The 25,446-nt window shown below is 45.1% G+C and overlaps 1 protein-coding gene across 2 annotated transcripts in view; it reads right to left on the bottom strand.

Moving 5' to 3' along the window:
• The window catches only part of ADAMTS7 (ADAM metallopeptidase with thrombospondin type 1 motif 7), a 147,742-nt gene that overhangs the window by 102,852 nt on the left and 19,444 nt on the right, over positions 1–25,446 (bottom strand). For both annotated transcript variants that reach the window (XM_073653493.1, XM_073653494.1), the window contains exons 2-7: positions 5,005–5,360; positions 4,380–4,530; positions 4,068–4,273; positions 3,686–3,769; positions 2,748–2,872; positions 2,382–2,531 (exon numbers count right to left, since the gene is read on the bottom strand). In XM_073653493.1, the coding sequence (XP_073509594.1) occupies positions 2,382–2,531; positions 2,748–2,872; positions 3,686–3,769; positions 4,068–4,273; positions 4,380–4,530; positions 5,005–5,360 (1,072 nt within the window). The remainder of the gene's footprint in view (positions 1–2,381; positions 2,532–2,747; positions 2,873–3,685; positions 3,770–4,067; positions 4,274–4,379; positions 4,531–5,004; positions 5,361–25,446) is intronic.

Below are 25,446 nucleotides of genomic sequence, written 5' to 3'. Positions count from 1 at the left end.
GCCCATAGTAAAGGAACACCTACTGGATGCTCAGGCCGAGCAGAGCCGAGCAGAGAGTAAGCTCTTGGCCAAGTGGCAAGGGCCATATGAAGTCCGGGAAAAGGTGGGGGAGGTGAATTACAGAGTGTACGAACCCGGGAAGAGGAAACCCGAACAGTTATATCACGTTAATCTGCTTAAAGCGTGGAAAGACCGGGAATGTTTGCTTATGGATGTGACTCCGGTTGTTTCGTCTGTGGACCCTCCGACACCGGCCCGGGAGGAAGCCGGGGAAAAGGTAAAGATAAGTGACGCTCTCACTAAGCAGCAGCGGCGGGAGGCTTGGAGATTAGTGCAGTAGAATACGGACGTATTCTCCGAACTACCCGGCCGCACCTTTGTCATCCAACATGATATTGTTAGCGAGCCTCGGGTGAGGGTGCGGATGAAACTGTACCGTGTGCCAGAGGCTCAGAGGCAAGCCATCGCAGCTGAAGTGAAACAAATGCTCCAGTTAGGAGTCATCGAGGAGTCCAGGAGTGAGTGGTCTAGCCCTACTGTGCTGATTCCGAAGCCAGACGGATCATTACGATTTAGTAATGACTTCCGTAAATTTAATGAGGTGTCAAAATTTTACATTTATCCAATGCCTCGGGTAGACGAGCTGATCAAGAGACTGGGGCAGGCCCAGTAGTTCACCACGCTCAATCTCACCAAGGGTTCCTGTCAGGTGCCACTGACAGAATGGGCAAAAGAAAAGGCCGCCTTTATAACGCCAGAGGGTCTCTATCACTTCCAGAGGTTGATGGACATAGTGTTAGAGCCTCATCAGAAGTACGCATTGGCATATTTAGATGATATCATCATCTTTAGTACCGACTGGCATACCCACCTGTCCCAGATACAAACGGTGCTGGATTCACTCCGAGTCACGGGGTTAACAGCGAACCCAAAAAAAATGCGGGATAGGTCTCGAGGAAGCCCGGTACTTAGGGTACATGATTGGCCGTGGGGTTATCAAACTCCAAATAAATAAGACTGAGACCATTCAAAACTGGCCCAGGCCTTTGACTACTAAACAAGTGAGAGCGTTCCTTGGCATCATTGGGTGCTACCACCGGTTTATACCTAATGTTGCTGGGAGATCAGCACCCCTGACCCATCTGATCTCCTAAAGGGCAAGAAATGGGTCATGGTTCGGTGGTACCCTCAGGCAGAGAAAGCGTTGCAAACCATGAAGCTGGCATTGTGCAGACAGCCCGTCCTCATCAGCCCCAACTTAAAGAAAGGCTTCATCGTTCAAATGGATGCCTCTGAGGTAGGCCTAGGAGCAGTACTGTCACATGAGGTTAACGGAGAGGAACATCCGGTCACCTACTTGAGTAGGAAACTTACCCCGGCAGAGAAAAATTATAGCATAGTGGAGAAGGAGTGCTTGGCTATTAAGCGGACGTTGGAGTTTCTACGCTATTATTTGCTCGGGCGACAGTTTCACTTGGTGCCGGACCATTCACCCTTAGTATGGATGAGAAATGCTAATCAGAGGAATGCTCAAGTCACCAGATGGTTCCTGTCACTGCAAAATTTTAGTTTCTCGATGGAACATCGAGCGGTGAAGTCGCAGGGAAATGTGGATGCCCTGTCATGGGCACTCTGTATGGTGACAAGTGTTCAACCCCACAAGTTTGAACAGAGGGGGGGCAGTGAGGGGAATTATATGCGAGGGATGGTATGTATCCCCTAGGATGCGCATAGAGTCATATTGAACCCGCTGGAGTGCATTACAATCACAGACACCTGTGGTTGCAGTGCAAAATAAAAGTAAGTTTGGACTTGGTCAAGCTATTTGATCAATTCGGATTTAAGAAAACCCAGCTTGGGCTTTTATTTTTGGAGTGAACTACAGGATGGCAGTGGGGCGGTTCACTCCCTCCAGCCCGGGTCTTGCATGTGGCTCATGTCCACAGTTTTCATTTAAAAACCTGCAGCAATGGTTTGGGTGTGTCAGTTTTGTGTTTGCAAGCTGCATAGCAGAAGGCTGTGCAGTACAGGCCTATGTGATGTGAACACGGAGCCCAAGAAGGCAAAGCTTCTGACACACTTCAGAGTGATATGGCGGCGCAGTCGCCCACAGCAACGATTTTGGAAACAGACTGTTTTTTGACAACCTGGCTGCAAACCGGAGGATACCGTTTGCCTTTAATATGTGAGTTTTTGAAAAATAAAGACATTTAAGTTGAACTTTACTTGTGTCACTTCCCATTACCGCACAGTGTGAACCCCGCCGCATTACGGAACCTAATGGACTACTTCCCTGGACACCTACAACGATATTACATGTTTTAAGATTACTGAAAATTGTTCTAAAAATGTAATCCACACAATGTAAAAAAAAAAATCACCTGTGTCCTAATTCATGAGTGACAGTAAAGGCCGTTGGCAGACCTGTGTCTTCATTTATGTTACAACTGCGGTGTGGTTGGCACATTCCAGACACATGAGAAAGACCTAGAGTTTCACATGGACGATTCATAGACGCACAGATGTCTTTTCTGCAAAATAAAATAAAAAAAATAGGCAATACCGTGTAAGTATATATGAGATACATGGGTCTAAGCATGACCTTCTGTTTGTTTTGAGTTAGATGTGCAGTATGGTACTTTACTTGTTCTAGGTGGACATTATACTAATGGTCGCTGTAATGTTTCAATAATAAGCTATGGAAAGTAGAATAATGCCGTCTTGATGGTCTTTTTGTATTCAGTGACCTGGTTAGAAGAACGGCAACATCATGATGTAACGGATGATCTTCACTTTTCATATTCATGCCCTTCTGCCACTTGCAAAAGCTGCGCAGAGAGTTGTCAGCGTGATGTGAAACCTTCAGGTCCTCCTTAAAAATGAAAAGACCATGACATATTAAAAACTAGATGACCAGCCAACCTCTACCTTCCAAACCCTCCTTCACTTTTGTTCCACCCTAAAGCCCCCGTCTCACATAGCGAGATCGCTAGCGAGATCGCTGCTGTGTCACGGTTTTGGTGATGCAACAGCGACCTCACCAGCGATGTCGCTATGTGTGACACTTTGCAGCGATCAGGCCCCTGCTGTGAGGTCGCTGATAGCTGCAAAGTGTCCTGGACCATTTTTTGGTTGTTGCCCTCCCGCTGGTCAGCACACATCGTTGTGTGTGACCAGCGGGAGCAGCGATCAGGCTGGTAACCATGATAAACATCGGGTTACTAGGGGCACACGCGCACTTAGTAACCCGCTGTTTATCATGGTTACCAGCCTGCTCCTGTTTCAGCAGGCTGGTAACCAGGAGCAGGACATCGTGGAAAGATTCTTTCCACGATATCGCTGCTCCCCTGATCGTTGGTGAGCCTGCCTGTTTGACAGCTCACCAGCGATCACATAGCGACGCAGCAACGATCCTTGACAGGTCGTATCGTTGTCGGGATCGTTGCAGCGTCGCTAAGTGTGACGGGGCCTTTAGTCATTCTACAGGTCTCTCTATGTACTTTCATTAGATACTGCACATCCAGATAACATCTCATTGTCTTAGTCATATCATGTTTTACCCTTCGCCTAAAATGTTCTCGCAGCTAATCGACTACTCTAAACTCTCTGATGTTTACCTCCCTCATTCTGTTGTTCCATAGCCCTAAAGCCGGTTGCATGTCAATAGGCCCCCTCTCCATGTTACCTCATCACTCTCCAGTAGGATCAGTCGTACAACAACGATGTTTATCCTGTTCCCAATACTAGCATCGTGGAAAAGCCCAGCTACCTATTAAAAAGAAATCAGTCAAGGTACATACATGGAAGATATGATAAAAGCTCTAGAAATGCTGACAATGGATGCTAAGGCAGCGATTCAGATACAGTTAACCTTCTTTGTGACGACCACCCCAAAGGTGCATAAAAAGTAGCCATTTTTTTTAGGTCAAAATGCAAAGTATATGCTCGAACCAAATCTGTCAAACAAAATTTAGCTAAAGCAGTAGTCTACTAAAACAGGTGGACTTTTGGAGAGCTTTTATTGCACATTGCAAAAGTAATATGAATAAATATCCATTTATCCTCACCATATTCATAATGGTTAGTACGTAATTTTCTACATTGTTTTTTCCATGATATTCCACCATCTTAGGGTCAGCAACAACCAAGGTTTCCACCCACTTTTCCTTGCTAATAGATCGTCGAGATATAAGTCGCTCTCTTCTTTCTCTAGACTTTGACTGTTCCCAGCGCTCCCTTCTCCTCTCCCACTTATCATGGGAGTCTGGATACTCTGTGAATGCATAGATTGTAGATCTGTGTTCAGCACTCTCGTCAAAACAGTAAGTCTCACATCGATATATAATAAAAGTCAGGGTCGAAATTTGAATACGTCTTACCCTTAACACCGCAGCTGCTGTATCCTGACTCCCATCCTTCGGCCAAGTGACGTCGGTAGATCCGATGAGGCATTCCTTTTTGCAAAGAGGGCACTTCTGTTGTCACTGGTTCTATCAGGAAATCCTCGTGTTCCAACTGGAAGACACCTCTCTTGTGGAAAATGAAACCATGAAGAAAAATAGGAAAACCATAAGGTTAAGTGGACGATTAAACATTTTTGCCCATCATTTGGGTAATCAAAGGGTAATATAAGTATAAGAGAATAACCTGGGGGGCAAAGATGGATCTCTACGTCTGATGATCGGCAAGACAACACAAACAGATGTTTAAGTGTATCAGGCACAGAACACCTGGCATCTTAGTCAGACCTGAAACACTTTGTCTGACCTTGCACACCTGGGATTAGACATCCCTCACACATGTCAGACTCTGCACACCTGGAAACCCCCATCAGACAAACCAAATCTCATTCTTTCTGGAAGATAACTAACAATGAGACGCTATGTAAGACGTGGCTGCAAGAACTATAGGTTCTGCTAATCCATTCTAAATATTTATGGAAAAAAAGAATAAAAATGTCTTAGTGCCCACAGACAGCAATGAATGCAATGGTTCTCCACTTACCAGACCACTGCAGATACTGATAGCAGCATTTCCTACGTGATGGTGGTGGCTCTGTACTTCACCCTGCATATGGCATAAGCTGGAAGGTCGACTGATAATTTTTGACTCCCGGATGCCTCCATTACGCCACTCACTTACGAAGCCAGGGGCCAGCAGCTGGTGGTTCTGACTGAGGTTGAAGGTCAACTCAACTCCTTTGTACTTAATTCCATAGTAGGTCGAGGAAGTAGTGGTTGAAGAAAGTCCCCTCTTCTGTAAATTACGGGGAATTAGGTCATAGGTTAGGAAAATACCATTTTCATCTACTCGGGCAGGATGAACAATGTCTGCATCCAGGGAAAAACTGAGAGGAATATCTGGGGAAGACAAAAGTTGAGTTGGTTATCATACTCATATTGAGATTTTGGTCAATGCCCATTTTTATTAGAAAATTGTGTGTGGTGGGTAAAACAAGGTCACTATACTGTATATATTCACTAGAGGCAGACTAAAGATGGCTTTATTACAAAGAAGGAAATGTGTAAAGATGTTCTCCTGGAATTACTTATTATGTACTTCCTCTATATCATGTTTACTATGATCAGTACCATCTGGCTGTCACTCGAGGTAACTAAAGCAAAATGTTATCTCTTGTCTTCTTCTTGGATATTGATGAATATTCTAATAAATGCGGGAATAGCCATTACCCAGAAAAAAAATAACTATCTTTACTACTATAACAAAATGTAAAGGGCTGCCTGGTCACTTAAAGGAAATCTGTCACCAGCTTTTTGCGATGTAATTTGAGAGCACCATAATGTAGAGGCAGAGATCCTGATTACAGTGATGTGTCACTTACTGGCCTTTTTCAGTGTTTTAGATTATCACTATCTGACTAGGTGCCTCGTGCCTCCTAGTCAGGCCATGCTCTAGCACTGATTAGCAGCTTTTCTGTCTGACAACAAAATCACACAAAAATCATCAATGGAAATCAAATTTATTAACCAATGGAGGCCTGGATTTGGAGTCACCCCCAAAATTAAAGTGGAAAAACACACTACAGGCTGATCCAACTTTGATGTAATCTCCTTAAAACAAGTCAAAATGAGGCTCAGTATTGTGTGTGGCCTCCACGTGCCTGTATGACCTCCCTACAACGCCTGGGCATGCTCCTGATGAGGTTGCGGATGGTCTCCTGTGGGATCTCCTCCCAGATCTGGACTAAAGCATCCGCCAACTCCTGGACAGTCTGTGTTGCAATGTGACGTTGGTGGATGGAGCGAGACATGATGTCCCAGATGTGCTCAATCGGATTCAGGTCTGGGGAACAGGCGAGCCAGTCCATTGCTTCAATGCCTTCATCTTGCAGGAACTGCTGACACACTCCAGCCACATGAGGTCTGGCATTGTCCTGCATTAGGAGGAACCCAGGGCCAACCGCACCAGCATATGGTCTCACAAGGGGTCTGAGGATCTCGTTTCAGTACCTAATGGCAGTCAGGCTACCTCTGGCGAGCACATGGAGGGCTGTGCGGGCCTCCAAAGAAATGCAACCCCACACCATTACTGACCCACTGCCAAACCGGTCATGCTGAAGGATGTTGCAGGCAGCAGATCGCTCTCCATGGCGTCTCCAGACTCTGTCACGTCTGTCACATGTGCTCAGTGAGAACCTGCTTTTTTCTGTGAAGAGCACAGGGTACCAGTGGCAACCTTGCCAATCCTGGTGTTCTGTGGCAAATGCCAAGCGTCCTGCACGGTGTTGGGCTGTGAGCACAACCCCCATCTGTGGACGTTGGGCCCTCATACCACCCTCATGGAGTCGGTTTCTAACCGTTTGTGCAGACACATGCACATTTGTGGCCTGCTGGAGGTGATTTTGCAGGGCTCTGGCGGTGCTCCTCCTGTTCCTCCTTGCACAAAGGCGGAGGTAGCGGTCCTGCTGCTGGGTTGTTGCCCTCCTACGGCCCCCTCCACGTCTCCTGGTGTACTGGCCTGTCTCCTGGTAGCGCCTCCAGCCTCTGGACACTACGCTGACAGACACAGCAAACCTTCTTGCCACAGCTCGCATTGATGTGACATGCTGGGTGAGCGGCACTACCTGAGCAACTTCTGTGGGTTGTAGAGTCCGTCTCATGCTACAATGAGTGTGAAAGCACAACCAACATTCAAAAGTGACCAAACATCAGCCAGAACGCATTGGTACTGAGATGTGGTCTGTGGTCCCCACCAGCAGAACCACTCCTTTATTGAGGGTGTCTTGATAATTGCCAATAATTTCCATCTATTGTCTATTCCATTTGCACAACAGCATTTGAAATTGATAGTCAATCAGTGTTGCTTCCTAAGTGGACAGTTTAATTTCACAGAAGTTTGATTTACTTGGAGTTATATTCTGTTGTTTAAGCGTTCCCTTTATTTTTTTGAGCAGTGTATTTATTGGACCGACCAATGAGAGACAGAAATAATGCCAATGTTATGAATTGTTAAAGAGTTTCTTTGCTTTGGACATTCTCATCCTATTTGACAATATGCTAATTGCTGGGACCACCAGTGATCAGCTCTTATCTGTGAGGAAACCCGGCAGTAAAGTTTCAGTTCTTTAGCAGCGCCTCCACAGGAGAAATTAAGGCTTTAACAATGCCTATTTAAATTAATGGATTGTCTGTGTAATGCAAGACAGGACAGGTCCTCCAGAGGAAGAGAAGCTCTCTGTAACAAGTCTTCAATATGACCAAGAGATGAGGATCCTGAACAGACATATACAGTCGGTACGGAAAGTATTCAGACCCCTTTAAATTTCTCAATCTTTGTTTCATTGCAGCCATTTGGTAAATTCTAAAAAGTTCATTTTTTTTCTCATTAAAGTACACTTTGCATCCCATCTTGACTGAAAATAAACAGAAATGTAGAAATTTTTGCAAATTTATTAAAAAACAAAAACTGAAATATCACATGGTCATAAGTGTTCAGACCCTTTGCTCAGACACTCATATTTAAGTCACATGCTGTCCATTTCCTTGTGATCTTCCTTGAGATGGTTCTACTCCTTCATTGGAGTCCAGCTGTGTTTAATTAAACTGATAGGACTTGCTTTGGAAAGGCACACAACTGTCTATATAAGACCTCACAGCTCACAGGGCACGTCAGACCAAATGAGAATCATGAGCTCAAAGGAACTGCCCAAGGAGCTCAGAGATAGAATTGTGGCAAGGCACAGATCTGGCCAAGGTTACAAAAGAATGTCTGCATTACTCAGGGTTCCTAAGAGCACAGTGGCCTCCATAATCCTTAAATGGAAGAAGTTTGGAACCACCAGAAGTCTGCCTAGACCTGGCCGTCCAGCCAAACTGAGCAATCATGGGAGAAGAGCCTTGGTGAAAGAGGTAAAGAAGAACCCCAAGATCACTGTGGCTGAGCTCCAGAGATGCAGCAGGGAGATGGGAGAAAGTTCCACAAAGTCAACTATAACTGCAGCCCTCCACCAGTCAGGCCTTTATGGCAGAGTGGCCCAATGGAAGCCTCTCCTCAGTGCAAGACATATTCAAAGCCCGCATAGAGTTTGCTCAAAAACACATGAAGGATTCCCAGACTATGAGAAATAAGATTCTCTGATCTGATGAGATGAAGATAGACCTTTTTGGTGATAATTCTAAATGGCATGTGTGGAGAAAAGCAGGCACTGCTCATCACCTGCCCAATACAATCCCAACAGTGAAACATGGTGGTGGCAGCATCATGCTATGGGGGTGTTTTTCAGCTGCAGGGACAGGACGACTGGTTGCAGTTGAAGGAAACATGAATGAGGCCAAGTACAGAGATATCCTGTATGAAAACCTCTTCCAGAGTGCTCTGGACCTCAGACTTGGCCGAAAGTTCACCTTCCAACAAGACAATGACCCTAAGCACACAGCTAAAATAACAAAGGAGTGGCTTCAGAATAATTCTGTGACTATTCTTTACTGGCCCAGCCAGAGCCGTGATCTAAACCCAATCGAGCATCTCTGGAGAGACCTGAAAATGGCTGTCAACCAACGTTCACCATCCAACCTGATGGAACTGGAGAGGATCTGCAAGGAAGAATGGCAGAGGATCCCCAAATCCAGGTGTGAAAAACTTGTTGCATCATTCCCAAGAAGACTCATGGCTGTACTAGCTCAAAAGGGTGCTTCTACTCAATACTGAGCAAAGGGTCTGAATACTTATGACCAAGTGATATTTCAGTTTTTCTTTTTTAATAAATTTGCAAAAATTTCTACATTTCTGTTTTTTTTCAGTCAAGATGGGGTGCAGAGTGTACATTAATGAGAAAAAAAAATGAGCTTTTTAGAATTTACCAAATGGCTGCAATGAAACAAAGAGTGAAAAATTTAAAAGGGTTTGAATACTTTCCGTACCCACTGTACACATATCCTATCCAACAGCATTCTGCAATTAAAGAATAAATTAATTACACTATTGCTACACTTGTAAAACATGTTAGCTACTTAGTTAGCATTTTTTTTAATCAAAAAAGTAAAAGCGATCTACAAAGTATACTGGATAGGTGATTCCTCTCTATAAACTAATAATGAATATGAAAATTAGTTTTAAAAAGTAGACGACTCCATTAAAAATATGGTGATGGAAAGGATCCTTCCACAAAGATTTACCCATATTTCAAAATCCTGAATGCAAGAATTCAGAGGAAGAATGATTTTCTGTATTTCAGGTTTTGAATTGAGAAAAAGTTGTATCTTTCAGCTCATTCTACACTGTTGTAATGTGGCGCAGTGCAGTAGCCATGGGCGAGGTACTCTTCTCTTACACCCAGGCATGTTACAAGAAGGTGAGGGTCGTGGCTGGGTATGTGGACTTCGTTTATGGGTGCGCTATGCCCATGCATACCGCATACTACCGATGACTTTGGTTGGCCAGGACCAGATGTTGAGGACTTCAGTGAGGGAGATCACTAGTCAAAAATAAACTTTTTACTGAACGATAATTTGGTGGTGATCATGTGCAAAATATAGCGGGTACATAGCTTAATGAACGTTTCCTTTACAACAAGGAGCATTTTCACACACAGTCTCAGTTCCTTTCTCTTAACTCCCTTGGTTCCTGTCTCCACTAGTTCACCTGTCTTCACCACAATCCAATACAGTGCTACAGAGTCCCATTCTCAACCCGCGATTCCGTGTTCTCTTCCCCTAGTTTGCCAATATGGCCGGTACTTAGCTTCTAACCTTGCTGAAGCCTTTGAACACCCGCCCGGGACACTCTCTTCGACTCACGTTCTGTGTTTCATCCTGGCCCAATACATCTCTGAGTTATAAACTGTAACGGGTCTGGGAGGTGGAACCTCTGTGCAACTATACAAGGGGGCAGTCCTTGTAAGGAAGCGGGTGGCTCCCAGGGAAGACGGGCAGGTAGTCACGGCAAGTGACAGGGACAGTCTCTGGGTAGAGGGGCAGGTAGTCACGGCAAGTGACAGGAACAGTCTCTGGGTAGAGGGGCAGGTAGTCACGGCAAGTGACAGGGACAGTCTCTGGGTAGAAGGACGGGTACTCACGGCAAGTGACAGGGACAGTCTCTGGGTAGAAGGACAGCAGGCAGGTGGCTGGTGAGCGCTCCCAGGTGAGCGGGCAGGCTGGTCCATAGACAAACTGACAGGTGTCGGAAGGCAGACCATCGGACCGCAGGCTAGCAAGCAGGTAAACGGATATCAGGCAGGTATCAAGCAGGAATCTGGCAGGTAACTGGCTGGTAACTGGTAACGGGACCTGAGGGCTGAAGCAGAGTGAAGGCTTTGCAACAACATTGCTCGGGCACCTCCATATTGGAGGAGGTGACTTATATATGGGAGGTCCTCCGGCAACTGGCCGGGGACTCCTTAGGACGGCGCGCGCGGTCCCTTTAAGAGAGGGGGAGCGCACGCGCGCGCGCCCTAAGCACACTGCCGGGGAAGGAGCGCGTGCCGGAAGCAGCGGGGAGAGAAGCGCTGGAGGACGCCGCGCCAGGAGCGGGAGGTGAGAGGGACGGCGTCTCTGCCTAGTACGGGGCAGAGACGCCGATGCTACATAAACTTAGGGCTGTACTGTTAGGCGTCCTGTCCCAGGACCGGTCTCCAGTGCATCACTCTGTACATCAGTCACTTCTCACTTTCCCTAACTCAGGATCATGCTATCCACTGCCTCGGTTTCTACTCACGCCAGGGACCCCCACAGCCTGCGTATTAGTCAGACCATAGGTATGCTTTTACTGCACTCTGGGCCCTATCTAACTTCCTGACAAGAAACTGTCTCTGTCTCTTTACTTTAGCCCCTCCCACTATGGGCTAGTCCTAATCATTAACTCTAACTCCCCCTACTGTCGGGCAAAACACAACACCAACACTAATAATGCATATCACAATCCATATTATACACCAATACAGTACTAATGTCTTTAAGGGGGAAAATGGGCAGAATGTTCATCTCCTTACACTATCATAGTCAACTTTAGTGCCCCCCTAATCTACATGTAATCAAAGATGTAAGATGTTTAGTTTTTTTAACACCTATTTTGATGAAATGTACCAACAAAAATACATGCCCAGAATATGATGTCTTCTGGAAAAATTAATCGGGTTGGATTAAAAAGTTGGATTTTATTTGCTTGACTTGCAAAAAGAGCTCATGCACATGACCGTAATAATCGAATGAGTGCTATCTGTCATTTTGACATATAGAACTCGCGCCCATGTTATTCAATGAGGCAGTGCACATTTCCGATATTTTCCCCAGATCAATTTGGTCCGAGGAAAAAACTGTAACATGCACGGGTTGTCTCCGATGTCGGATGGCACTGAGCCATTCATATCCATGGAAAACATCGGACCCCACTTGGATGTCATCCGAGTGCAGTCCGATTTTCACGGACACACAGCATGTAGAAGATGGAGAAACTTTTTTTCTCTCCACATCCAAGAGAATCGGATCACACTATGATCACACTCTGATCAAAGTCTGATAAGAGTGTAATTGGCATAATCAAACCGATTTTCTCAGATGTGAGAAAAGCAACCGTGTGACCCTAGCCTAAGTGATATTGATCAGAAGCTATTCAAATACCTCCTAGGATCAATGAGGAAATGGTCTTAATTGCTGGCATAAGACTCTTTGTTAAAAAGCAAAAACGTATAATTTCGAACCTTATCAGACCTTTCTGCTTCTTGTTAGGACAACCCCTTAATGATGCAAAATACACTTTTTCAAGGCACTTAAATATAGCTAGACAGCGGCCCCAAACAGGCGAAAATGCAGCGGGTGTCAGTTGTAGACTATAGATGACCCCCTCTGCATTGGTATCAAACATAGTACTGATCATGACCACTAAACCTATTAGATGCCGTTGTCAAAAGCAACAGCAGCATCTACGTGGTTAGCAGAGGAAGACGCTTCGCTTTTTTACACAATTGGCACCCTGCAATTTTAAAAATGGTATCACTTTTGGGAGTTTTCTAATTACAAGCCCCTCAAAGTCACTGCAAAACTGAATGGGTCCGTTTTGTAAATGTTCCTGTAAAAAAAAATTGCTGCTAATCTTTTAACCTTTCTAACATTATAACAAAATACAAGGACATTTGAAATATGATGCTGATGTAAACTAGAAATTTGGTAAATGTTATTTTTCACTAGAGATGAGCGTTGTTCGACTTGAACTGTTCGCCAATCTCAAATTCGAGCTGTTTTGGGCGGTGTTCGAGCCGTTCGGCGAACACGAACGATTTGGGAAAAATTTGGCTGTTCGAGGTTATGTTCGATAACTGTTCGTGCACCAAAATCATAACTGGATTTTTTCTCAGTAATGATGAAAATTAATGTTAATACGCAGTTTGAGTGTACAGCGGGACGGGGGGACGGGCAGGGGATGGATCTCTGCAGGAATAATGAAGATCTCCATTTTTTTTTCTCTTTCCCGCATTTGCAGTGGGGAGGTGCAGTCTGTCAGCCTATCAGCAGCGCACACACGGAGCGAAGTGCTTTTTTTCACACAAGCAAGGGCATGTGTCATTGGCAGTGTATGTCACATGTCCTTGCCCTATAAGACCCAGCCATTTTCCCCGTCGCCACCATTTTCTCACTGCTGCAGCTGCGTGTTAGACGGCACCGCTGTTGCTGTGTGCGCTATACCTTGTTAATTTCAAGCCAATTTTCGCACAAATCTACAGATAGCTTGGGAGTAGGGAATAGTTGTGATTGCAGTCCTTTTAAGGACTAGGTTACATCATTTCCTACGACTTTTATCAGGCAGGTCTGTGTTCTTAAATAGATAGGTTGTGGGAGTAAAGACTAATTGTAACTGCAGTCCTTTTCAGGACTAGGTTACATCAGTTCCTATCAGTTTTTGCCAGGCAGGTCTGTGCCAGTGCTGTGCAAGTTTTTTTCACAGCATTTGGCTGAATCTAGCAAAGCTAATCCTTTTTGGCCTATTGCAGAGTGTGTTAGTCAGTGGAGTAGCCTATCTGTGTTGCAAGATATACCACCTGTGTATAGAATACCAATTTTTTTACTGCACCTAGTGAAGTAAAATCTTTTGGGCATAGCATCATTCTATTAGTCCATCTATACTGACCTCCATCAGGTTGCAAATTGAATATAATTTTTTTCTGCATCTAGCTCTGAAAAAATATTTGGGCTTCTAGCTGTGTGTGGGACTTGTTCTATTAGTCCATCTATACTGACCTCCATCAGGTTGCAAACTGAATATAATTTTTTTCTGCATCTAGCTCTGAAAAAATATTTGGCCTTCTAGCAGTGTGTGGGAGTTGTTCTATTAGTCCATCTATACTGACCTCCATCACGTTGCAAATTCAAAATGATTTTTTGTCTGCATCTAGCTCTGAAAAAATATTTGGCCTTCTAGCAGTGTGTGGGACTTGTTCTATTAGTCCATCTATACTGACCTCCATCAGGTTGCAAACTGAATATAATTTTTTTCTGCATCTAGCTCTGAAAAAATATTTGGCCTTCTAGCAGTGTGTGGGACTTGTTCTATTAGTCCATCTATACTGACCTCCATCACGTTGCAAATTCAAAATGATTTTTTGTCTGCATCTAGCTCTGAAAAAATATTTGTCCTTCTAGCAGTGTGTGGGACTTGTTCTATTAGTCCACCTATACTGACCTCCATCAGGTTGCAAATTCAAAATAATGTTTTGTCTGCATCTAGCTCTGAAAAAATATTTGGCCTTCTAGCTGTGTGTGGGACTTGTTCTATTAGTCCATCTATACTGACCTCCATCAGTTTGCAAACTGAATATATTTTTTTTCTGCATCTAGCTCTGAAAAAATATTTGGGCTTCTAGCAGTGTGTGGGACTTGTTCTATTAGTCCATCTATACTGACCTCCATCACGTTGCAAATTCAAAATGACTTTTTGTCTGCATCTAGCTCTGAAAAAATATTTGGCCTTCTAGCAGTGTGTGGGACTTTCTCTATTAGTCCATCTATACTGACCTCCATCAGGTTGCAAATTAAAAATCATTTTTATCAGCATCTACCTCTGAAAAAATATTTGGGCTTCTAGCTGTGTGTGGGACTTGTTCTATTAGTCCATCTATACTGACCTCCATCAGGTTGCAAACTGAATATAATTTTTTTCTGCATCTAGCTCTGAAAAAATATTTGGCCTTCTAGCAGTGTGTGGGACTTTCTCTATTAGTCCATCTATACTGACCTCCATCAGGTTGCAAATTAAAAATAATTTTTATCTGCATCTAGCTCTGAAAAAATATTTGGCCTTCTAGCAGTGTGTGGGACTTTCTCTATTAGTCCATCTATACTGACCTCCATCAGGTTGCAAACTGAATATATTTTTTTTCTGCATCTACCTCTGAAAAAATATTTGGGCTTCTAGCTGTGTGTCGGACTTGTTCTATTAGTCCATCTATACTGACCTCCATCAGGTTGCAAACTGAATATAATTTTTTTCTGCATCTACCTCTGAAAAAATATTTGGGCTTCTAGCTGTGTGTGGGACTTGTTCTATTAGTCCATCTATACTGACCTCCATCAGGTTGCAAACTGAATATAATTTTTTTATGCATCTAGCTCAGAAAAAATATTTGGCCTTCTAGCAGTGTGTGGGACTTGTTCTATTAGTCCACCTATACTGACCTCCATCAGGTTGCAAACTGAATATAATTTTTTTCTGCATCTAGCTCTGAAAAAATATTTGGCCTTCTAGCAGTGTGTGGGACTTGTTCTATTAGTCCATCTATACTGACCTCCATCACGTTGCAAATTCAAAATAATTTTTTGTCTGCATCTAGCTCTGAAAAAATATTTGGCCTTCTAGCAGTGTGTGGGACTTGTTCTATTAGTCCACCTATACTGACCTCCATCAGGTTGCAAACTGAATATAATTTTTTTCTGCATCTAGCTCTGAAAAAATATTTGGCCTTCTAGCAGTGTGTGGGACTTGTTCTATTAGTCCATCTATACTGACCTCCATCAGGCTGCAAATTCAAAATAATTTTTTGTCTGCATCTAGCTCTGAAAAAATATTTGGCCTTCTAGCAGTGTGTGGGACTTTCTCTATTAGTCCATCTATACTGACCTCCATCAGGTTGCAAATTGAATATAATTTTTTTCTGCATCTACCTCTGAAAAAATATTTGGCCTTCTAGCAGTGTGTGGGACTTGTTCTATTAGTCCATCTATACTGACCTCCATCACGTTGCAAATTCAAAATAATTTTTTGTCTGCATCTAGCTCTGAAAAAATATTTGGCCTTCTAGCAGTGTGTGGGACTTTCTCTATTAGTCCATCTATACTGACCTCCATCAGGTTGCAAATTAAAAATAATTTTTATCTGCATCTACCTCTGAAAAAATATTTGGGCTTCTAGCTGTGTGTGGGACTTGTTCTATTAGTCCATCTATACTGACCTCCATCAGGTTGCAAACTGAATATAATTTTTTTCTGCATCTAGCTCTGAAAAAATATTTGGCCTTCTAGCAGTGTGTGGGACTTTCTCTATTAGTCCATCTATACTGACCTCCATCAGGTTGCAAATTAAAAATAATTTTTATCTGCATCTAGCTCTGAAAAAATATTTGGCCTTCTAGCAGTGTGTGGGACTTGTTCTATTAGTCCATCTATACTGACCTCCATCAGGTTGCAAACTGAATATAATTTTTTTCTGCATCTAGCTCTGAAAAAATATTTGTCCTTCTAGCAGTGTGTGGGACTTGTTCTATTAGTCCATCTATACTGACCTCCATCACGTTGCAAATTCAAAATGATTTTTTGTCTGCATCTAGCTCTGAAAAAATATTTGTCCTTCTAGCAGTGTGTGGGACTTGTTCTATTAGTCCACCTATACTGACCTCCATCAGGTTGCAAATTCAAAATAATTTTTATCTGCATCTAGCTCTGAAAAAATATTTGGCCTTCTAGCAGTGTGTGGGACTTTCTCTATTAGTCCATCTATACTGACCTCCATCAGGTTGCAAATTAAAAATAATTTTTATCTGCATCTAGCTCTGAAAAAATATTTGGCCTTCTAGCAGTGTGTGGGACTTTCTCTATTAGTCCATCTATACTGACCTCCATCAGGTTGCAAATTAAAAATAATTTTTTTCTGCATCTAGCTCTGAAAAAATATTTGGCCTTCTAGCAGTGTGTGGGACTTTCTCTATTAGTCCATCTATACTGACCTCCATCAGGTTGCAAATTAAAAATAATTTTTATCTGCATCTAGCTCTGAAAAAATATTTGGCCTTCTAGCAGTGTGTGGGACTTTCTCTATTAATCCATCTATACTGACCTCCATCAGGTTGCAAATTAAAAATAATTTTTTGTCTGCATCTAGCTCTGAAAAAATATTTGGCCTTCTAGCAGTGTGTGGGACTTGTTCTATTAGTCCATCTATACTGACCTCCATCAGGTTGCAAATTGAGTACTTCATGCATGAACCGGCACATGGACATGAAGCATAAGTTGCAGTGGGAAGCTCACTGTGCTACAATGCGGCCTAGCCGGCCGGGCCAACCACCGTCTGCCATATCTTGAGCATCCGCGGCCTCTTCATCCTCTGTGACTGGGGGGACAGCAGTCACACCTGTTTTGGGGCGCAGACCTGCCACCTCTTTACCCGCAACAGCCAGCGTGATTGGCAGGTCATCATTTTCTTTGGAGGTGGTAACACCAGCTGGTGTTGAGCGCTGTCCGACATCGATAGCACCACCTTTGGATCAAGGCAACCTAACATGTCCGCCTGCATCTTCCTCACAGACCGGCAGTTTGCCGGGGACACCCTTATTAACCCCGTCTAAGCACAATAGCCAGCCCTCGGTCCCTCAGATGTGGACAAGTAAAAGACCATTTCCTCCTAGCCATGAGAAAGCTAAGAGGTTGAATTTCACCATCTGCAAGCTCTTGGCTACAGAAATGCTGCCTTTCCGCCTGGTGGACACAGAGGATTTTCGAGACCTTATGTCCGTCGCAGTGCCCCAGTACCAGATGCCCAGTCGGCACTACTTCTCAAAGAAAGGTGTGCCTGCGCTCCACCAGCATGTCGCACACAACATCACCGCTTCTTTGAGAAACTCTGTGTGTGACAGGGTGCATTTCACCACAGACACTTGGACGAGTAGGCATGGACAGGGGCGTTACATGTCGCTGACTGGGCACTGGGTAACTATGGTGACAGCAGGACAAGGGGCTGCTGTCCAAGTCTTGCCGTTCCCACGAGTTGTGCGTCAATCCTCTTTATCTCAAAGTTCCTCCACCGCTTCTGCCTCTTCAACCTCCTCTCGGTCCTCCACCTGCACCCAAAGCCTGTCTGGTCATGCCACAAGCTTTCTAACTGCGCAGAAGGAATCCTGCACACCTCCTTACTATGCTGGCAGTAGGGCTCAACGTCATCAGGCGGTTTTTACTTTGAAATGTCTGGGAAATGTGAGTCACACAGCTGAGGAGTTGTGGTCAGCTCTGGAGAACCAATTTCATGAATGGTTGTCTCCACTGGACCTGAAACCAGGGAAGGCCGTGTGCGACAATGCTGCAAACCTGGGTGCGGCCCTTCGCCGGGGCAATGTCACACACGTGCCTTGTATGGCTCACGTGTTGAACCTGGTTGTCCAGCAATTTTTAGCCCACTATCCCGGACTAGATGGCCTTCTGCAGAGGGCACGGTCGCTGTGTGCTCACTTCCGCCGTTTGCATCCCGCAGCTCAGCGACTTACATCTCTACAGAAGTCGTTGGGCCTGCCACTTCACCGGCTAAAATGCGATGTGCCTACCCGGTGGAATTCAACTCTGCACATGTTGCAGCGACTGTGGCAGCACCGACAAGCCCTGGTGCAATACGTTCTGACGTATAGCCTGGGCCAACGAGATCCAGAGGTGGGGCAAATCACGCTGGAGGAGTGGTCTCAGATCAGGGACCTATGCAACCTTCTGCACAGTTTTGAAATGGCGACGAAGATGTTTAGTGCTGACGATGCCATTATCAGCATGACTATTCCGGTGATTTACATGCTGGAGCACATGTTAAACAGAATTCGGAGTCAGGTGGTGGCACAAGAGGAGGTGGAGGAAGTAGAGGAGGAGGAGTTGTATGCGGAAGGGCTAACATCTGCAAGGTCCAGACGGTCGGCAGCACCATGGCGGCAGGCATGTGAGGGTGGGGGAGATGGTTTTACCAGGGCGCATGGTAGCAGCCAAACTAGCGAGGAAGGTGCAGGAGCCCAGGAAGAAGTGGAGGACGAACTGATGGAAGACTCATCAGATGAGGGAGACCTTGATCACATTTCTGTTGTGCGAGGTTGGGGGGGGAGGACAGAGGAAGGAAGCATGATTGTTACCTCGCCACCAACACAACAGGGACTTGGTGCTCCTGGATGCGCAACACACATGAGTGCCTTCTTGCTGCACTACCTGCAACATGACCCTCGAATTGTGAGAATTAGAAATAATCCTGACTACTGGGTTGCCACACTGTTAGATCCCCGGTACAAAAGTAAATTTGTAGAAATTATTCCTGCCATAGAAAGGGATGCACGCATGCAGGAGTATCAGCAGAGACTGTTGCAGAATCTTACATGTGCTTTTCCACAAAACACCAGTGGTGCACGTAGTGAATCTCACAGTTGCAATTTGCCAACCGTGGGTCCGTCGAGTGTTCAGCACTCAAACCGTAACAGAACCACAGAATCTGCTGGTAACATCAATTTTGCGGAATCATTTCACCACTTTTTTAGCCCATCCTTTGCAAGGCCACAGGAGACAAGAAGTCTGACACATAGTCAATGCCTAGAGACGATGGTACAGGAGTATCTCCAAGTAAACATTGAAACCATGACTGTGTCACTGGACCCTTGCTCTTTTTGGGCTTCCAATCTGGATAAATGGCCGGAGCTAGCCACTTACGCCTTGGAGATCTTGTCATGCCCCGCAGCCAGCGTTCTGTCTGAACGTGTGTTCAGCGCTGCTGGTGGTGTGCTGACAGATAAGCGCACGCGGCTCTCCACTGATAATGTAGACAGACTCACGTTCATAAAGATGAACAAATCATGGATCCGAAACGACTTTTCTACCCCTGTGTCATCCTGGGGAGAGTAAAAGCTTGATGATTGGTTAAAATCACCTCACCAACCGTTTTAAGCTTTCAAATTACTAATCATGTTTATCTGTATCTTGGCTGGAAAATAATTTGGGCTTTGTAGCAGTGTGCAGCACTGATTCTATTAGGCCATCTATAATAAGCTCCACCAGATTTAAAATTACTAATCATGTTTATCTGTATCTTGGCTGGAAAATAATTTGGGCTTTGTAGCAGTGTGCAGTACTGATTCTATTAGGCCATCTATACTAAGCTCCACCAGATTTAAAATTACTAATCATGTTTATCTGTACCTTGGCTGGAAAATAATTTGGGCTTTGTAGCAGTGTGCAGCACTGATTCTATTAGGCCATCTATACTAAGCTCCACCAGATTTAAAATGAATAATAATTTTTAGCTGCATCTAGCCCGGAAAATAATTTTGGGGCTCCGAGATGCGCAAGACACATAAGTGCCTTCTTGCTGCACTACCTGCAACATGACCCTCATATTGTCAGAATTCAAAGTAATCCTGACTACTGGGTTGCCACACTCTTAGATCCCCCAAACTTTTCGATCAACCTTTTCATTTTAATAAAGACCAAAAAATGGTCATTTTTGAAATTATAAGCATTAGCAGGTTATTAGAAACTGAAATCAAACAGTTTTCAACTCAAAACTTTATTCTAGGTGATGTTACATTTTCACATAGGACCCCTTGTTCGAAAGGAGCTTCTGAACTCTCTCGTCCATTGAATTTGTCAGGTTTTGGATGCTTCAATTGTTTTGCATGAGGACAGAATACCCTCCCAGAGCTGTTGCTTAGATGTGAACTACCTCCCGCCATCATAGACACTCCTTTTGATGATGTTCCAGAGGTTCTGAATGGGGTAGAGGTCAGGGGAGCATGGGGGTCACACCATAAGTTTGTCCCCTTTTACTCACATATCAGTCAGAGATGCAGATGTGTTATGTGCAGCATGAGACGGTGCATTATCATGCATGAAAATGATCTTGCTGTGGAATACACGGTTCTTCTTCTTGAACCATGGCAGGAAGTGCTGTTTGAGAAACTCCACATACATTATGGAGTTCATCTTTACCCCTTCAGGGATCCTAAAGGGGCCTACAATCTCTCTCCCCATGATTCCAGCCCAAAACATTACTCCACCTCCTCCTTGTTGGCGCTGTAGCCGTGTTTGCGTGGGGTGTCCATCAACCAGCCATCCTCCACTCCATCCATCTGGACCATCGAGCGTTGCACGGCACTCATCCGTGAACAAAACAGTTTTGAAATATGTTTTCATGTAATGTTTGGCCCACTGGAGCCGTTTCTGCTTGTGTGAAGTGGATAGAGGAGGTCGACAGGATGGCGTATGCACAGCTGCAAACCTCTGAAGCACCCTGCATCTTGTTGTTCGGGGGACGTTGGAGGCACCAGCAGCTTCAAAAACTTGTCTGCTGCTATGACAAGGCTTTTTTGCCGCTGCTCTTTTAACCTGACGTAATTGCCTGTAGGAAAGAGTCCTCAATTTGCCCTTATCAGCACGCACACGTGTGTACTGTGAATCAGCTACATACTTCTTGATTGCCAAGACACTTCATCCTGATCATCGCACAATGTTGATTGTAGTCATGCCTTGACCTAAACACTCCACAATTTGTTGCTTCTCAGCAGCCGACACATCCTTTTTCTTTCCCATTTTGGCAGAAAATGTAGGCTGCTTAATAATGTGGGACAGCCTTCTTAAGTAGTCTTGCCTTTCATTGGACACACCTGCCAAACTAATTAGCACAGGTGTCTGCAATTGCTTACAGTGATATAAAGAGCCCTGACACACATCACCATCAATGAGTTTAACTGACAAACAAATTCTTCCCTTATCACTCCTAAACACTTTTTGCATAATAATTTGGAACACAGTGTACATGTGCTTTTCCACAAAACACCAGTGGTTCACGTAGTGAATCTTACAGTTCTAACTTGCCAACCGTGGTCTGTATGGAGTTGTTCAATAAAGGGCCCAAAATTAAGATAACATAGATGAGAGAGGTCTCTATGAATAGGAATTCCTAAGTATTTGATACCCTGTGAGGGCCAGGCAAAGGGAAAGTTGGACTGGATGGAATCCTGTATGGATTTGGGGAGGGAGACATCGAGGGCCTCAGACTTCGCTGCATTGATTTTAAAATTTGACCATGTAACAAAGTGATCTATTTCAGCCATAACAGCATGGATGGATATATGTGATTGAGTGATATATACTAGGACATCATCAGCAAATAGAGAGCACTTGTACTCGGTGCCTCCCACCTCAATCCACCTAATATTGGGGTTATGGCGAATTGATGAGAGCAGGTGCTCCGTCACTAGGATGTATAAGAGAGGGGACAGAGGACATCCCTGCCTTGTCCCATTGGTGATTGTGAAAGGTGATGAAAATGTTCTGATGCACCCCCTGGGCCTTGAGACACCCAGGGCCGGACCCTTTTTGGTGGATGCTGGTGGTTGTAGTCTCCGTGGCGGCGACCCGGTTCCGTGGCTCAGGGCGGTCAAACCAGTGGCGGAACTATTTATGTGGTTTTGATGTTTAAATGTCCGACTACGCCACCCGTGGATTGCGGTCAGAGTGAACCGCCGCTGCAGGGCAGACCGCTGAGGCTGGTGTTGTGGGTGCAGCAGAGCGTAGCATAACTCCCCACGGGAGGAGTATAGCCTCAGGGCAGTGTATGCGGAGGATGGGGTGATGGTGCAGGGCAGCAGCAGTAACGACACGGAGTCAGTGATGCAGTCCAGGGCCTTTACTCACAGTTCTTATTATCCAGACCACGTCTGCAGGTAACGGCTGCCCACGTCGTACTGTGCTCACCAGGTGAGGGGCTCAGACAACTCCCAGATAACTTTGGAGCGCTTCACAGGACCCCCTTTGTGTGTCCTTTGTCTGGCCTTTCTTACCAACCCTTCTGTCCGGCTGCCTCGGGCCTCCTCTTGGTAAACTTGGCGTCAGTTTCCCTGACCCTATGTGGTGCCTTCCTAGCGGGTGTAGCGAGGGGCTGCGCCACATAAAATGTCACAGCCTCCGGTTTCTAGCTGAGGGTCGTTTCCTGCCTCCACTAGTTTCGGGGACCGGTCTCCCCCTTTGGCCTGACCCCTCCACGCAGGTGGATTCGGGCGTGCGGTGGCGACTCGCCCGTCCGCACCCCTGGGATCCCTTCGTTCCTCGTTCCTGGAGCCTTCTCCGCTCCTCTTCCTTCCTTCTCCCTCTTCCAGGCCTGGGCCTCTGTTACTAGGCAAGCCTCCGGAGCAGAGCTCATGCAGAGCCCCTGCTCCCTGTCACTTCTGCTCAGACTTCTCTGCACTGAACTAAGATGGTGCCCACCTTTTATACTCCCTTCTCAATGCACCCAGGAACTGCTTCCTCCCTGCTCCTGCACTACAGGGTTCCCCTTCCTCAGTGTTCCCTCCCCCCACTCCAGCCAGGGACAGGGACTGTCGTGCCCATCTCAGGGGCATATTGGTCGCCCTGCCCCACGGCAATGTGGTGTAACGCATGCAGGTGTCGGGTCCTGATCCACACTCCATCCTTACCTGAGAGTGAGATATCACACCTCTGGGTGAGGTGCAATACCTCTGTAGCAACCGAGCCCTCAGGGTGCTACAGTTCCATTTATCTTCAGCCTAGGTGACGTATTGCGATACAGGGCCGTGATTTTGGCTATAAAAGGGTCCCCTAGACCCCTACCCCAAGCTTTTTAAGAGAATCATATATGGCGTGCTAGGAGACTCTATGGAATGCTTTCTCAGCATCCAACGAGAGTATCTAATTACAAATTTTTAACTGCATCTAGCCCAGGAAATACTTTGTGCCTAGTAGCAGTGTCTGCTAGTCAGCGGATTATCCCGGCTGTTAAGCAAGCTACACCACCTGTAGTTTGGACACTTAATTTTTTCAAAGGAAATGCTTCGGGACCATGGGATACTCAGTGAAGAGCATCAGGAGGCACCCCAAGGCATAGGGGCTGGGACTGGCAGTAGGATGCCTTGCGGTGGACAGCCGAGCTCGATCCTTATAAAAGCTTTTTAACTGCAGCAGCTTTAGTGGACGCTACTGGAGCTGGAATTACGCGGCTGCTGGCATGAGACTTGCCCTCCAATAGATCCTTGTAAATGGATTTAAAGTGTATTCATTCAAATTAGAGAGACAATTTAAATTAAAAAGCTTAGAGCTGCCTCCATCACAGGGGGGCTCGCTCGACCCACCAGCGGACAGGCACCAGTATTGGGAGAGGGGGGCTGGCCGTCAGGGTTCACCGCGGCTCTGGCACAAACCCGGCGACACGGAGGTGGCACGGGCAGGAGCGGACTGGCCGTGTCGGCTTCTCACTTTTTGGATTTTAGAAGGGCATGACATGCCTATATCTGTGTCTCCCCCTCCTTTTACTCCTCCACCTCTTTTCTTTTCGCATGACTATATGTACTTGTCACTTTTCCATGTGTTAGTTGTGTCTTCTGAGCAGTTTGTCAGCTTTTGGACACCTTCACCTTTGAAGGTGTTTTCTATGTGTTTCTATGTGTTTTTGTTTGCCTGCCATTGGTTTTAACGGTGTTCGAAGGTGTTCGACGAACAGTTCGACGAACAGTACGGCGAACACACGGGTGTTCGACGAACCGAACCGAACTCGAACACTACGGGGGTGGCTCAACACTATTTATTACGGTAACTTTTTTTTGTGTGCTGAGGGTATAAAAATTCAAAGTTTGAAAATTGCTGATTTTTCTATATTTTTGTCAAACCTTAGATATTTTCATAAAAAAAAAAAAGTACGAAACATATCAGCCTGAATTTACCACTAACATAAAGTATATTGCATGCAATAAAAAACCTTCGGCACAAAAGTGAGAGCAAAATGAAACTCTTTTCAAAAGCTTATATTTATTGGACTGACCAATGAGACACAAAAATCATGCCAACTTTTCGGCCTATCCGGCCTTTATCAAGGTTATCTGTGTAGGTATCCGTCGGTGCTCAGGTGAGAGAAACTTTCTTGGTGTAAAAGGCGAGTGTAGACATACAGAAGAATGTCTCATATCCACAGCTTCCTTGACCCAGGAGAACGTTTCCACTTGTGGACAGTGCTCCGTCATTCCAATGTAAGGAGGCTTATTCGCCGTGCAATGCTCCTCTGGGAAATTTAATATGCAAATTGCCTCTTGAGAGAGGAAGAGGACTTGAACACCTGCTGGAAGCAGCAATCCCACAAGTCACTATCACCCCTTTAACATGTCTTGCAATATGACTTAGGATAATAGCCAAATCAGAATCTCAATTTACAGACACAGTCCAGAGCCTCTCACCTAGCCAAAACAGTTCTCATACTTTGCACTGATGAGGGGCAATACCCCAAAACACTGTCTGCAAATTGAAATTCTGATTTGCATATTAATTGACCCAGGAGAGAAACTTTGGAAACAGCTTGAATAGGGTTAACTGCAATAACTCTTATATTTTTAGTTTTTGAGTTTATAGGATGAAACCAGTGCATTAATAAAGTAGTGGCTATAATTTTAGCACTATTTGTCCTCCAAAAGCTTATTAGTGATGCCCTCACCAAAAAACAAAAGTCCCCCAGGAACAATAGCCCAGCTGCTACTCTATTCTGCCCTCCGCACAGCACTAAGAGTGAATCGTCTACTGATCTTTGCTCGCGTAGAGTAAATGTAGAAACTTTAGAAGGCGCTAGTACAATATTTATTAATCTTGGCAATAAAAAGCTGTTCTGTGTTCTCATTGGGATTGTCGAAAACTATTTTCTATGACTCATGACAAGAGGAGATTACTGGGGCTTCCTCACTTTATGTAACGTCCGTCCTGTGACTATGGTGATCTCAGC

The sequence above is a fragment of the Phyllobates terribilis genome, unplaced genomic scaffold (assembly GCF_046119375.1).
Source record: "Phyllobates terribilis strain yellow unplaced genomic scaffold, ASM4611937v1 Scaffold_11__3_contigs__length_659146591, whole genome shotgun sequence".
In the NCBI taxonomy this organism is placed as follows: Eukaryota; Metazoa; Chordata; class Amphibia; order Anura; family Dendrobatidae; genus Phyllobates; species Phyllobates terribilis.
Note: the sequence above shows the minus strand (reverse complement) of the source record. Positions and strands in the feature narration are given on the sequence as shown.